The sequence below is a fragment of the Boleophthalmus pectinirostris genome, unplaced genomic scaffold (assembly GCF_026225935.1).
Source record: "Boleophthalmus pectinirostris isolate CB_2022bp ecotype Guang Dong unplaced genomic scaffold, ASM2622593v1 HiC_scaffold_12, whole genome shotgun sequence".
Lineage (NCBI taxonomy): Eukaryota > Metazoa > Chordata > Actinopteri > Gobiiformes > Gobiidae > Boleophthalmus > Boleophthalmus pectinirostris.
Genome location: NW_026571018.1, coordinates 24427529 through 24439262, shown reverse-complemented (window position 1 = coordinate 24439262; position 11734 = coordinate 24427529). Strand labels below are relative to the sequence as shown.

Genomic DNA, 11734 nt, shown 5'->3' with positions numbered 1-11734 from the left:
TAATTTCATTTCATAATAAATAATGGACATACAGGCATTACTAATACTCTAGACTGACTGAGAGAGAGAGACAGGAAGCAGAGGATGACAAGCTGATGAAACTTAAGTGAAAGAAGCATAAGACATTGTGGCTTTCCATTTGTTTAATGTTCCTATATTACACAAAATGGATTCTTGTGAGTTTCAAGCCATGTTATAATATTGCTACCTCACCAAAAACATACCTGGAGTTGTTTTGTTTCATTCACACACATTTGAGTAGCCCTTTTTTATTAGTCTGTCTACATATCCAAAGTTGAAAATGCTCTGTTTCACGTTGTGTTGTTATGAAGTGGTCCAGCTCTGAAATCACCCTAATGAATAATGAAGTATGGAGTTTAAAAACACAGTGGAGCATTTCCTTCCTGTAATACCACATGACAACACAAGGTGGAAGAAGATTATTTTGTGTCTGATAGAAGAACTCAGTCTAAATATACAGAGTCTGTGTGCTAAATATGTGTGAATAAAACAAAACACCACTTCTGGTATGTTTTTGATGAGGAAACAACATCATAACCTAGATCTGAAAATAGCATAATATACTTACTGTATACTACTTATCAGTTATGATGACTTATGTTATAATGTTGCTAGGCAATACTATGTTTTGTTAAAAGGAGATAACCTGTATGCAGTTGGCATACTTGGAGACCAGTTTAGTAAATTATCTAATTTGCATGATTTTGTATTTGGGAATACACCATAGTATACCACTTCTTTTTAAAGCAGTGGTACACCATAGTATACCACTGTTTTTATATAGAAAACAATCTCTTACTGAACAGTGTTCATCTAGGGCTGCAGTAATCAGTCCTTGTATGTATAGTCAGTGGTTGCAGGCTATGGAAGAAAATCATTTTTGTTCCTTTAATAGGCCTATATTTTTCTTGGATTTAATTTACATTACAAATGTTCTTATGCTTCCATTTTTCCCAAAAAATGTCTCTGGATTGTCTCTTAGTTAAGCAACTATGCTTAGTAATTAGACATTGTTCATCCTGATAGCATATATCTGACACAAATACCTCTCATATATATTCCTTAATGAACAATGTACGTCAGTGCATCAACGCATGTAAAGACAAGACTATGAAAAATAGTAAGCAATCCTGCCACTCAGACCCAGATTCTCTTGGTGTTATGAAGAACTACTTCTGATGTGCATCTAGTTCATTTCCAATATTCTCATGATAAATGTTATCTGGCCTACCCCAGCTTTAGTAAATCTGTGCAAATTTAAACAACACAGCCAATTAAAGTTGCCACAATCTCACATTCACATAGAGCAGCTGATTAAGGAGGAAGTAGGATTCAAAAAGACATCTCACTTCCCCTATGCATTGTATTTTCCCCTATGCATTGCATTTTGAAGTTAAAACATAATAATAATAATAATAATAATAATAATAATAATAATAATAATAAATTAAGAAGGTGATGACTGATTATGTCATGAATGGTTATGTCATATATTCCCCAAACTGCAAAAACGGTCCAAGGAAGGAAGAGGCATCATGTGGGTTACTGGGGGTCTGCCAAGGAAGTTACTGACAGATTACAATTTGTTGTGTATTATTATGAAAATAGGCTAGTCATGGTCAAAATACATTGTACCTTAAGAAGACGAGATTCTTAAAGAAGCAAGCCACAACGCATGGTTTTACAAAGTATATAATCAAGTGTATTTTCATCTTTATCCACGTTCTGTACACATATCCATTTCACATGAACACTATACAATAGCAATGAGTGAGGAATGAAATTTTTCTGAGCACAGAGCCCCTTATTTCGAATGGCACTTTCATAAAAATAAGAGGAAATCACTGAGCATGAATAAGTAAAATGTCGACCAAAACCAAACAGAGAGATGGCTTTAGATTATCCGATCCGATGGTTAACAAATTCAACACATATAAAATGCAACAACACAAACATTGTTGTTTGCCACCCTTGTGTTTTCTTTTGTAATCGGATCCTTAAATAATGTAAAAGATGTCTGCAGCTGTCGGAGGGAAGTGTGCTTATTGTCTGGACTTAAGAAAAAAGGCAATTTTAAAATGTAACATGTTTTTAAGGAGTGATAATAAGATACATTGAAATATCAGAGAAATATCAATACAATTCACAAACTTTTCAATTATTCATCTCATAGAATAGTCTTTATAGTAACTGATAGGAAAAAAATCATTACGTCTGGCTCCTTTACATGAAATATCTACTGTATGTCTTCCACATTGGTTTACATTATCAGTGTGCTTTTGCATTTATCCCATGACAGACAAAGGAAAACAGTACAGTGACCCCGCCTCGCAATGTCCGAGGCAGTCCTTTTTGCACCAGAAAGGAAACTCCCTTCGAAAATGATTCTGTGTTCACAAAAACTCCTGAAGTAAAAGTTCGGGCTGCGGCGGTTTGGTATTGTAAAGATGTGGGGAGGGTCTTGGATAATATCTCCTCTTCATAGCTCTTCTCCCTTGCATTCATTTTGCCTTCTGCTATACTCTATATGTACATACAAGCAATGTTTACAGACAAATTCTTTTCAGTGGAGTTGGACTGATTTGTGAATTCCTACTCAAAATGGCACACTTATGACACCTGTAGTAACCCATCTGTGAATAGTTACTGGCTCAGGTAGATATATTTTTTAATTTTCATTTAATTCTCCATTTCATCATTGAGCTTAAAGTCATGCTTTGTTAGTACCAGCAATATTACACCATTTTGAGTAGTTAAAGTGATTGGAGAGTTATAGGCAGCAAATACCTTTTAAAATCTTACTTTTGCAGAAATACCCTTAGCTCATAATAAAATCCAATATTCCTATTCTGTTCTGCCTCATATATCGTAATGGAGGACGCTGGAATTCGAACATTACAAAGAAGTACAAAGAAAACATTTAGGCAGATTTATCCGGAAGTCCTCAGCACCTTGTTTACCGAGACGTATCCATGCTATATACAAAGCCAAGAGTGGTTATGCCTCCTCTTCGGACCTCATTAAAAACATAAAAAATGACACACATACAAAGAGGTGGTGAATGCTGTCCTGTTGTGACACGAAGGATGAGTCAGATCTTTTTGAACACGAACAGGAAACCGCGCAACCTTGACTTTTTAAGGAATAATACCACAGTTCAAACATTTGCTTCGATCAGCTGTTGTGAGACTTCTCTGATGGCCACAGAAACGGAAAAAGCTTCTTGTCCACACATAACACTTTTTAGACGTAATACTCTTTGTCCTTGTTCTTTTTGCCCTTCGTGATTGCCTTTGCCACTGAGCCCGTCGGCGTGGTTTTGTCCTTTATCACTGCTCCGTTCCCCTCTACGGACGAGTTATTGGCAAAACCGTGGCTGTTGTCTGCCGGGTAAGAGCCCTCATCTCGGTTGCGATACTTGTACATGGCATAGAGCAGTATAAGGATGCAGAGGGCAGCAGCAGCCACGATGCCCACTACCATGCCGGTTGTGCTACTCGACTCCCTTATGACCTCCACGGCACCTGGCAGGTTCTTTTCGTCCAAAGCGGTGGGGTTGGCTGTGGGCACATGGGGAAAATTGGGTGGGTAGGTTAGTCCTGGTGTGTTGCGGGAGGAGGGAGGAGCAGCGGGGGGCAGAAGCACCTGGTCGCGGGTGTTCATTTTGCCTGCGGGGATGTGGAGCTGGTCAGGGTTGGTGGTTGGAACATAAGGAGGTATAGGACGGGGTGGTTTTTGTTTGTGGACCCCGCCCTCACCAGCAGGGGGCGGCGGAGGTAGGACTGTCCTGTCAGTGACCATGGGGGAATTCTTACGGTAAAAGTCCTCATCGTCCGATTCGGTCATCTCCCCGGAGCCGAAGGCGGACACTTCCACAGGGTCACCGCAGTCCTCCTGGTCTGGGGGGCAGGACGAGGGGTGGGGGGGGTAGGATGAGGGACTCTTTGGTGGTCTCGAGCGGGGACAAGAGGGTGGGGGGAGGCGGGATCACGGGAAAACGGGTAGCGATGGAGGGGGGCTCAAGGGAATCCACTGTTATAATAGGCAACACTAATTCACCTCCTAGAAGAGAAACAGAAAAGGGGGGATCAGCTAATAATATATTGACTATGATCTGCAAAACAATTGCGTTTGCACTGTGTACTGTACCTATATGTAGTATATATGGTATATATTTACACTAATCTGGTGACTATGCTGCATTATATTCGAAAGTGAAAAGTAATATTGCTATCATATCATCCTTATTGGTGAGTGGGTGTATAAAGAAAATGTAAATTGGCTTAATCAATACCAACAATATCAGATAAACAAGAGCATAATGAGACAGAAAAATTATATGACCTGAAGTTAAGTGCTGAATGACAGAGAAAATGCATTATGAAATACAGTCAAAGAGAAGAGAGACATAAACATACAGAATGGCCCGTGTAAAGCGTCAGCTAAATGAGAAGCAAATAATAAACAGCAAAATGAATCAACTTTGTTAAAGTGTAATAAGCTATTAAAAATGAGCTATTATTCAATGAAATACGATCTCACAAATTATTTCTGTCATTAAGTGAACATTTGGTCTCAAAGCTGATGAGTTAGAGTCTGGAAAATGGTTTAATATGTGTATAAGTGTGACTGCAGTGGTGGCTAGACTACTGGCTCAGAGCATCTCCCAAACTGCAAAATGCCTGTGCTCCTGGCCCTTAGAAAATTGCTCAAGGAAAAAAAAAACATTATCTTTTGTGTATTTAATTAGATTTTGTGTACTTAATATTATATTAAAATAATATTACGTAATATAATCACAGTGGTAGAGATGAACATCAAGTCTCCTACAGTGATGATATACCTTTACTTCCTAGCCTTATTTTAGTCCACAGACTTTTCATTAGTATTGAAGTCACAGTATGCTGGGCCAGTCAACAACAAACAGCCCTGATAAGGTCATATAAATAATTGAGGCGCTCATAATAAGGGCGCACTCTTCTTACGAGCCCCGACTTGTTCTGCCACCAGCCTGATCCACTGTCGTCCAGCCCTAATGACTGCACTCCTCTCCACACTTTCACATTAATGAGTTTCAGATATGACTTAAAAGCCAGCCACGTATTGTAAATGGTTGTGTGTATACCAGCTTTTCCAAATGAGAACAGATGTTTAGAAGAGCCAATTAAATCCTCCTAAAGTATATGCAGCAAGTACAAAGGGAAGTGGCAGATAAAATGCTGTTTATAATGTTTAAACCATAGCTAATGTTACATGCTAAAAAAAAAATAATAATAATAAATAAATAAATGCACTATGTAACTATCTTGTGCTGAGTCCACTGTCAGCTAGTCTCCATGGATAAAGTTCAGAATGTTGATGTTTAACTGTGAAGGGAAAGCAATAAACTCCATGGAGACGAGCAGGTAGTGGACCCCCCAACCAGAAAAGTTACACAGTGCACCTTTAAGTAGTCAAAATGCATGATTGATAAAATAAATATTTCATAATACCACAAATAATAATAATAAATAATACCATAAATAATTCATATATTTATATAGGAAGAGGTTAGTAGCGCTAAAGTGCATAGATATTAAAATGAAATAAATAAATGAATAAATAAAACCCCAGTTGACCCACCTGTTCCTGGTTCACACTCCTCCAAGTCTTCATCGTCACTGGGACACTCAGCTGATGCCACTAAAATATCATCAGAGTTTTGTGGCTATAATGACAAAAACAAAGGAAATATTGTTAGTTTTATAGTAAAAGACAACATTTATACCACTTGGTGTTTCTTTTTTATGCAGCTGTCTCTAGTGAGAAGCTGTATTCTGCTTTCAGCAACACGAGCAGCGATGCACATCAGACAAGGACCAAGACGCTGCTGCCTGTACCCCAGAGGCTGACTACATTTTCAAACAAAACACTTTTTCAGATGACTGGGTTAGATGCTCTGCCAAATTCACATAAGATTTGAATGGTTAAATGAATGTTGTATATTTTATTATTAGCATTACAGACAAGATAAAACATATTTGAGGTAGCTGGAGGTGCATTTGAGAGCATTTATAATACAGCAAACTGGCGGTCACCAGGTGCAAATGAAAAAATCCATTCGGCATGACAAGTTACATGATGTTGATTTAAATTGCAGGGTTGGAAACAGTTGAAACTGTCCATCAGGGCACAAAGTGGGGTGTACTGAAAAATCTGTCAGATAAAATTATTCACTATGCTCCTGTGCAGATATAAAGGTACAGTCACACATCTCACAGACAGAATAACAAACAGCTAAGCAGTGGACATGATCTAATATAGAAAAAATAAAAATGTATTTCTTTGTGCAACTGACAATTCATATAAAGTAATATAATTTGAGCGCGATTGTTTCATATTGGTTTGTGATGGCTGAAGCAAAACAATAAAGTATTTCTCACTTTATTCCTATTGAAACTTCAGGTCAACCGTAGTTTCTAATAAAATGCCTACATTAACATTTTAAACATTTTGTATTTGTATTTTAGAGAGTAATAGAATGACGTATGATATATTTTAGAACTGGTCCAATAATTTTGCCTATTTGTATATATTTCTATAGCCATAATAATGAGCAGAACCTTCCTTTATGTTGATGAATAAGAAGTGGCTTTGTTAAATCTGCATTATTTCCACTTGTTATAGCTGTGAGCAAAAGCTACGTTCTTTTCACAAATGAAAATCAATACTGGCTTATCTTCTTCCATACATCTGTACCTTGGAGATGCTCTCTCTCAGACTTGGCGAGCGCTGCCTCCTTGTGGTCGTGGTAGCCATTGTGGTGGTCGTTTCCATGATGGTGGTTGACATGTCGGACACGGCTAACGGAGTTGCTGAGGTCGTATCCGTGGTAACCGCCGTGAGCGAGTCTCCCACTAGACGCAGGTTACCCTCCACTTCAACACTTGGGTCATTCTCTGCAGCGAGTTTTAACACCTGTAAACCATTGTAGTACAGGCCCGAGATCTGCCCCTGGAACGGACGACCCTTGTCACTGCCGCCGATTTTGATGGCAGCTTGGCTATTGAAGATGGTCAATTGCCTCCCTGAGAAAAGAGAAGAAGAAAAACAGGAAGTGAGGGGGAAAAGTCAAGATTTGATGTTAAGTGCAAAGATGTGCACAATATAACATGATGAATCATTTATGTTTATATGCATTATTTATTGTGTTTAATAGGGAAAGGTTTGGCCTGAGGTTGGAGCATGCAGGTTTCAAGACAAGTTAAGACATTATTTAGACGCCTATTTAATTGCTTTTTGTTGGTCAAGTCTAATAATTGTCGTTACGTAAGCTGTCTGCTGGGAAAGTAGGACAGATGTTTATTCTCGGGTATTTAATTATCTTATAACTCTAGGATAGACAGAGCGAGGATGCGTGTCATATGACTTTATGAAAAAAATTCCACGTCTACAGTTGTTCAAAGCTGGATGACTGATAAATTAATTAACTCTTATGTAAGGTGAGTTTCGTTCCCATCTTTAAACCCAAGTCGCCTAACCCTCACAAAGGGCTGGAGATATCAAATAGCATTGTCTGCTCTTGCTCTGATAAGCTTTGTCACTTCAAAAGGAGGAGCGCGTGGCAGTAATGGGCCCCTCTTAAGAGAATACTTATTAGCAAAGTTAATGACCGCAAACCATGATGTGCTTGAACAGTCAGACAGCGAGCTTATGTTGTAACAGGGGGCTTGGGCAAAGAGTATAAGGTGGTCGAAGCAGGTTGAGGAAATAGTACAGAGACATAGGGAGCAGAAGAAAAGGAATTATGGGTTTAGGGTTAGAGTTTAGTCAGTAATGTTAGGTTTGTTTTAGTTATTTTTTTAACAAAGTAATTACAGGCTTCATCTAATTAAAACAGCAGTTAAGGGGGATGTTAGAGAGAGTTAGACAAAGGTTATGTGTTTTTAAATTGGTTTACAGGTGCAGCCTCTACACAAGGATGACTGTAAAATAGCATTCCCATCTGTACAGAACTTTACAGTACAGAGGTGTCAAGTTAAGTAGTCTTGCCGTTCCCAAGCCTGGATAAATGGAGAAGAAAGTGGAGAATTTAAGCCAAATCACTGCATATATTATCAGATTTGAACGTCTCTGAACTTGGTTTAATGTTAATATTAGGTACAATGTTAATATTAGTGGTAATTGCATACAGTTAAAAAGGCTCATTAGAGCAGAGTATGTGTCACCCTTGTTTTCTGACACTGCACCTAACTGAGGAAAGGTTATTTAGTGTTTATTCATTTATTAATTGATTTTATTACCTTTATCGAGTAGCCACTCGTCAACTACCCGACCAAGTCTGTATGGGATTCTTTGTCTAGCAATAGCCAGTCGCTCATTATCATAGTGTCCTTCAAAACATTTAGAGAGACAGGTTAAACATCACATGGTTAGAAACAGGTTTAACAAGTTGTCATTTTTAACCCAAGGCTGAGTTAAACGAAACTTGTGCTTTAAAAACTAGTTATTATCTCTATTTAGAAAACTGTTTAGGCTAATTATATGTGCTACTCTAGTTAGTGGTGTTTAGGTCATTTTATGAAAAGCATTATATCACTATTACACACATACTGTGTAGAGAGAAAAGTTAAACATGCTTCAAAGAAAGTAAATTCATTAAACATTACAATTGGCAGTTAGAGTAAAAGTACACTGGAATCAGCCGGGCGCCCGAGTCACCCCCCACTCATGCTCTGCAGTGCACTGAGATCTGAGGACAATGCATTTTATACAGCGGCACTCATGGGACCATTATAGTTACAGCCAACAGAGGTGGGAGCTGAAGTCACAAAACAGTGGAATAAATGTGATATATTATCGAAAATGTTCAGATACAAACACAAATTAATAGGATAAATATTTGTGTCATGATTAACTGGGAGATACAAATTAAAATGGAGAATGGAAAATATTAATAACAGTTTGGTATTTGTAAAGTTTCAACTGTTTGAAACCCTAGAATGCATAAAGATTGAGTGAGATGGGACTTAAGCCCTCGACATATTTAATAAATGCAAATAAACATTACTGAAAAGATTTCGATTTGTTTTAAAGTGCTGCATGATATTTAAGTATTATAGTATTGCAAATGGTAGGATTGCAAATTTCAGTACTAATGGACATACAGGGTGAACTACTTCTAATGGAACTACTCATTTATTTCTAAACTTTTTAAATAGTTTAATGTGCAATGAATAAAGCTGGCTGTGTATAGAAACCTGTGGTGCTTCAGCTGATGTGATTGAAGATCTGGGCTTGGTTATTGACCAGTAAAGCTCCCTGATATTTTCTGACAATGGGAGGAGACATGTGTGAGTAGTGTTAGGATTCATATGGGACGGCGACATGGGCGGACAGACTCCGGACAGCACAGATGGGCTGGTCCCGCTGTGCCAGATGGTGCACCTGTTCTGTGCCCAGATAACAAGATGACTGACTCACAACAGGTTAGAGTGTGTCAGGCTTTAAGCACTTTTTAAATGTGACCAATGCCATACTCCCCTCACGCTTATCAATTTCAACTCCATAACACTTAAGTATGGACTTGTACTGTATTTCACTTATGTGGTTTCCAAAATCTTGATAGAAATTGTTTTTGAAAAGAAAATCATTGTGCCCATTTGGTGCATTATGGTTTGTCATACTCACAGAGAGAAAGAGACATCCCATAAGAAATGAAATGTGTAAACCTCTTAAACACGCATGATTCAGCAGTGTGGCGCCTGTAAAGGCCATTGGTCATGACCAGTTCATACTGATGGGAGGTGATAATCTGAGGAATGACTAACAAGTACGCAGTGCTCAACAGTACTTTATTAAACTAACATTTGCTTCCTCTTGACTGAGGCGTGTGAGACATTTGTGTAAAGTTGGAAAAAGTCAGAGGAACATTTTCACTGTTTCTGTGTTTGTATTCACAGAGAGAGACTCGTCTGAGCAAAGTGTGATGGATGATGAGAGTGGAGTGACGCAAAAGTCTCATGACTTTGCATTAATATGACTACGCTTCAGTAATGGGCTGCACAGCAGAGCTCAGCTTTCCAACATAAATATGTATTATAAAAATTTAGAGTGTATTTTATGATCAGAATGTAGAAAATATAAATTAAGACCTGTGTTTGGATTGCTGAAACATATTGATACTGATAAAGGTGTTCTTATGAATAATGTGTAAACAGCAGATGTCTCACAGTAATCACACCGCTCCATGTTAAGGTGAATTAAACAGGTCACTGGGCATCGAGCCAGCCATCAGTCCTCAACATAACAGCTGTATGAAGATTTATGTGTGTGTTTGACATGTAATCCTGTCCCCTGCATCAGTGTGTGATGTATGGCTGCAGCTCGCTCTCATTCATCTTACCTGGAGGGTAGCGCTCAATGACCGGATGGTTGTCCACTTGGAGAGTGGCATTGCCACCGCTGCGTGTGAACCGCACAACGTGGTACTTGCCATCGTTTACCACTACAGCGGGCTCATCGATGATGATGTCATCAGTCCCCACGTTGAAGATCACACCGATCTTGCCTTGATCCTGAGTGAAAAGCAGAGATACGTGTGATAATGCTGCACATACATAGAGGTGCAGATGGAGCAGTGCTTTTACTGACACAGAGGAGGTCTGTTAAAGCATTCACAGAATCTCCTGTGACACACACAGTATGGAGCTCTTCTTCAGGCTCAGCTCTGAGCCCAGGTTTCCTGATGTGGATCTCTCTTGACACAATCCCTGTGTTTCTCTTTTGGTTGACCAACCTTCCTCTGTCAGCCTGGCTTCGATCCCACAAACATCCCTAAGGTTAGTGTTTCTTCTTGAGATGGCCTTTAGGGGGCGCTAATACAAACATTGAGACAAACAGCTCCTGTCTAAGCTATGCGGATGAGCCGCAGTCACTCAACACAAGGTCATAGTGCTGATGTGGCTGTAAACCAGGGACAGGCAGATCACCTCTCAAATCTTAGGCAGTATATTATGACACACTGTGTGCGCACATGGATGCGTACTAGGATATTTTAAAATCTTGAACACCTAAATCAAAAAGCAGATTTGGGCTACTTTTTTCTACACTAAACTGGTGTACAGAGAAGTGACTGCTGGGTGGGAGTTAATGGAGGGTCCACACTCTCTGTGTTGCATAAATAGCACTTTTCTGTCTATTTATCTGTGCTCAGACACTGCTTTTACCCAAATGAAATTAACCTGCATTATCAAAGGTCATTTGTGATTTATTCAGTCTTTGTAATCCTGCAGCATCAACCAACAGCACAGAAGAGCACACTCTGAACTCATCTTAAAGTGTATTTTAGAGAAGCCTGAACCTTGCTGACACCTTGCAAATATTTACAATAAAGTCTTGTCTAACAATCCCCAGGACACACGGCTGAGCGGGAGCTGGTGTGAATGATTTAATAAAACGCAATGTCCCTTTCCTATCTCCCACAGTTCAAATGCACTTTACAAGTTTAAATAGACTTTTTCAGTTTCTACTATTTGCCTTGTTAGGTAATGACATTACGTAGTGCTATTTTAGAAGAAATACTGGGCCAAAATATCAAAGAGATCGAACTGATCGAAGATTAGTCATTTTGCCCTAGTCTAAATTACTAATAGGGGATGCTTGCCTGATGTTGCCTCAATGATTAAATCATAAAATTTTAATGTTATAAGACAAAATTGGCCCCTGGCTCATT

The 11734-nt window shown here is 38.9% G+C and overlaps 1 protein-coding gene across 1 annotated transcript in view; it reads right to left on the bottom strand.

Annotated features, from left to right (window-relative positions):
• Window positions 1–1744: 1744 nt before the first annotated feature.
• The window catches only part of LOC110158578 (neurexin-1-like), a 66713-nt gene continuing 56723 nt past the window's right edge, over window positions 1745–11734 (bottom strand). The window contains exons 7-12 of the mRNA XM_055148809.1: window positions 10406–10577; window positions 8304–8393; window positions 6760–7088; window positions 5644–5728; window positions 5449–5464; window positions 1745–3592 (exon numbers count right to left, since the gene is read on the bottom strand). Coding sequence (XP_055004784.1) covers window positions 3265–3592; window positions 5449–5464; window positions 5644–5728; window positions 6760–7088; window positions 8304–8393; window positions 10406–10577 — 1020 coding nt within the window. The 3' untranslated portion in view covers window positions 1745–3264. The remainder of the gene's footprint in view (window positions 3593–5448; window positions 5465–5643; window positions 5729–6759; window positions 7089–8303; window positions 8394–10405; window positions 10578–11734) is intronic.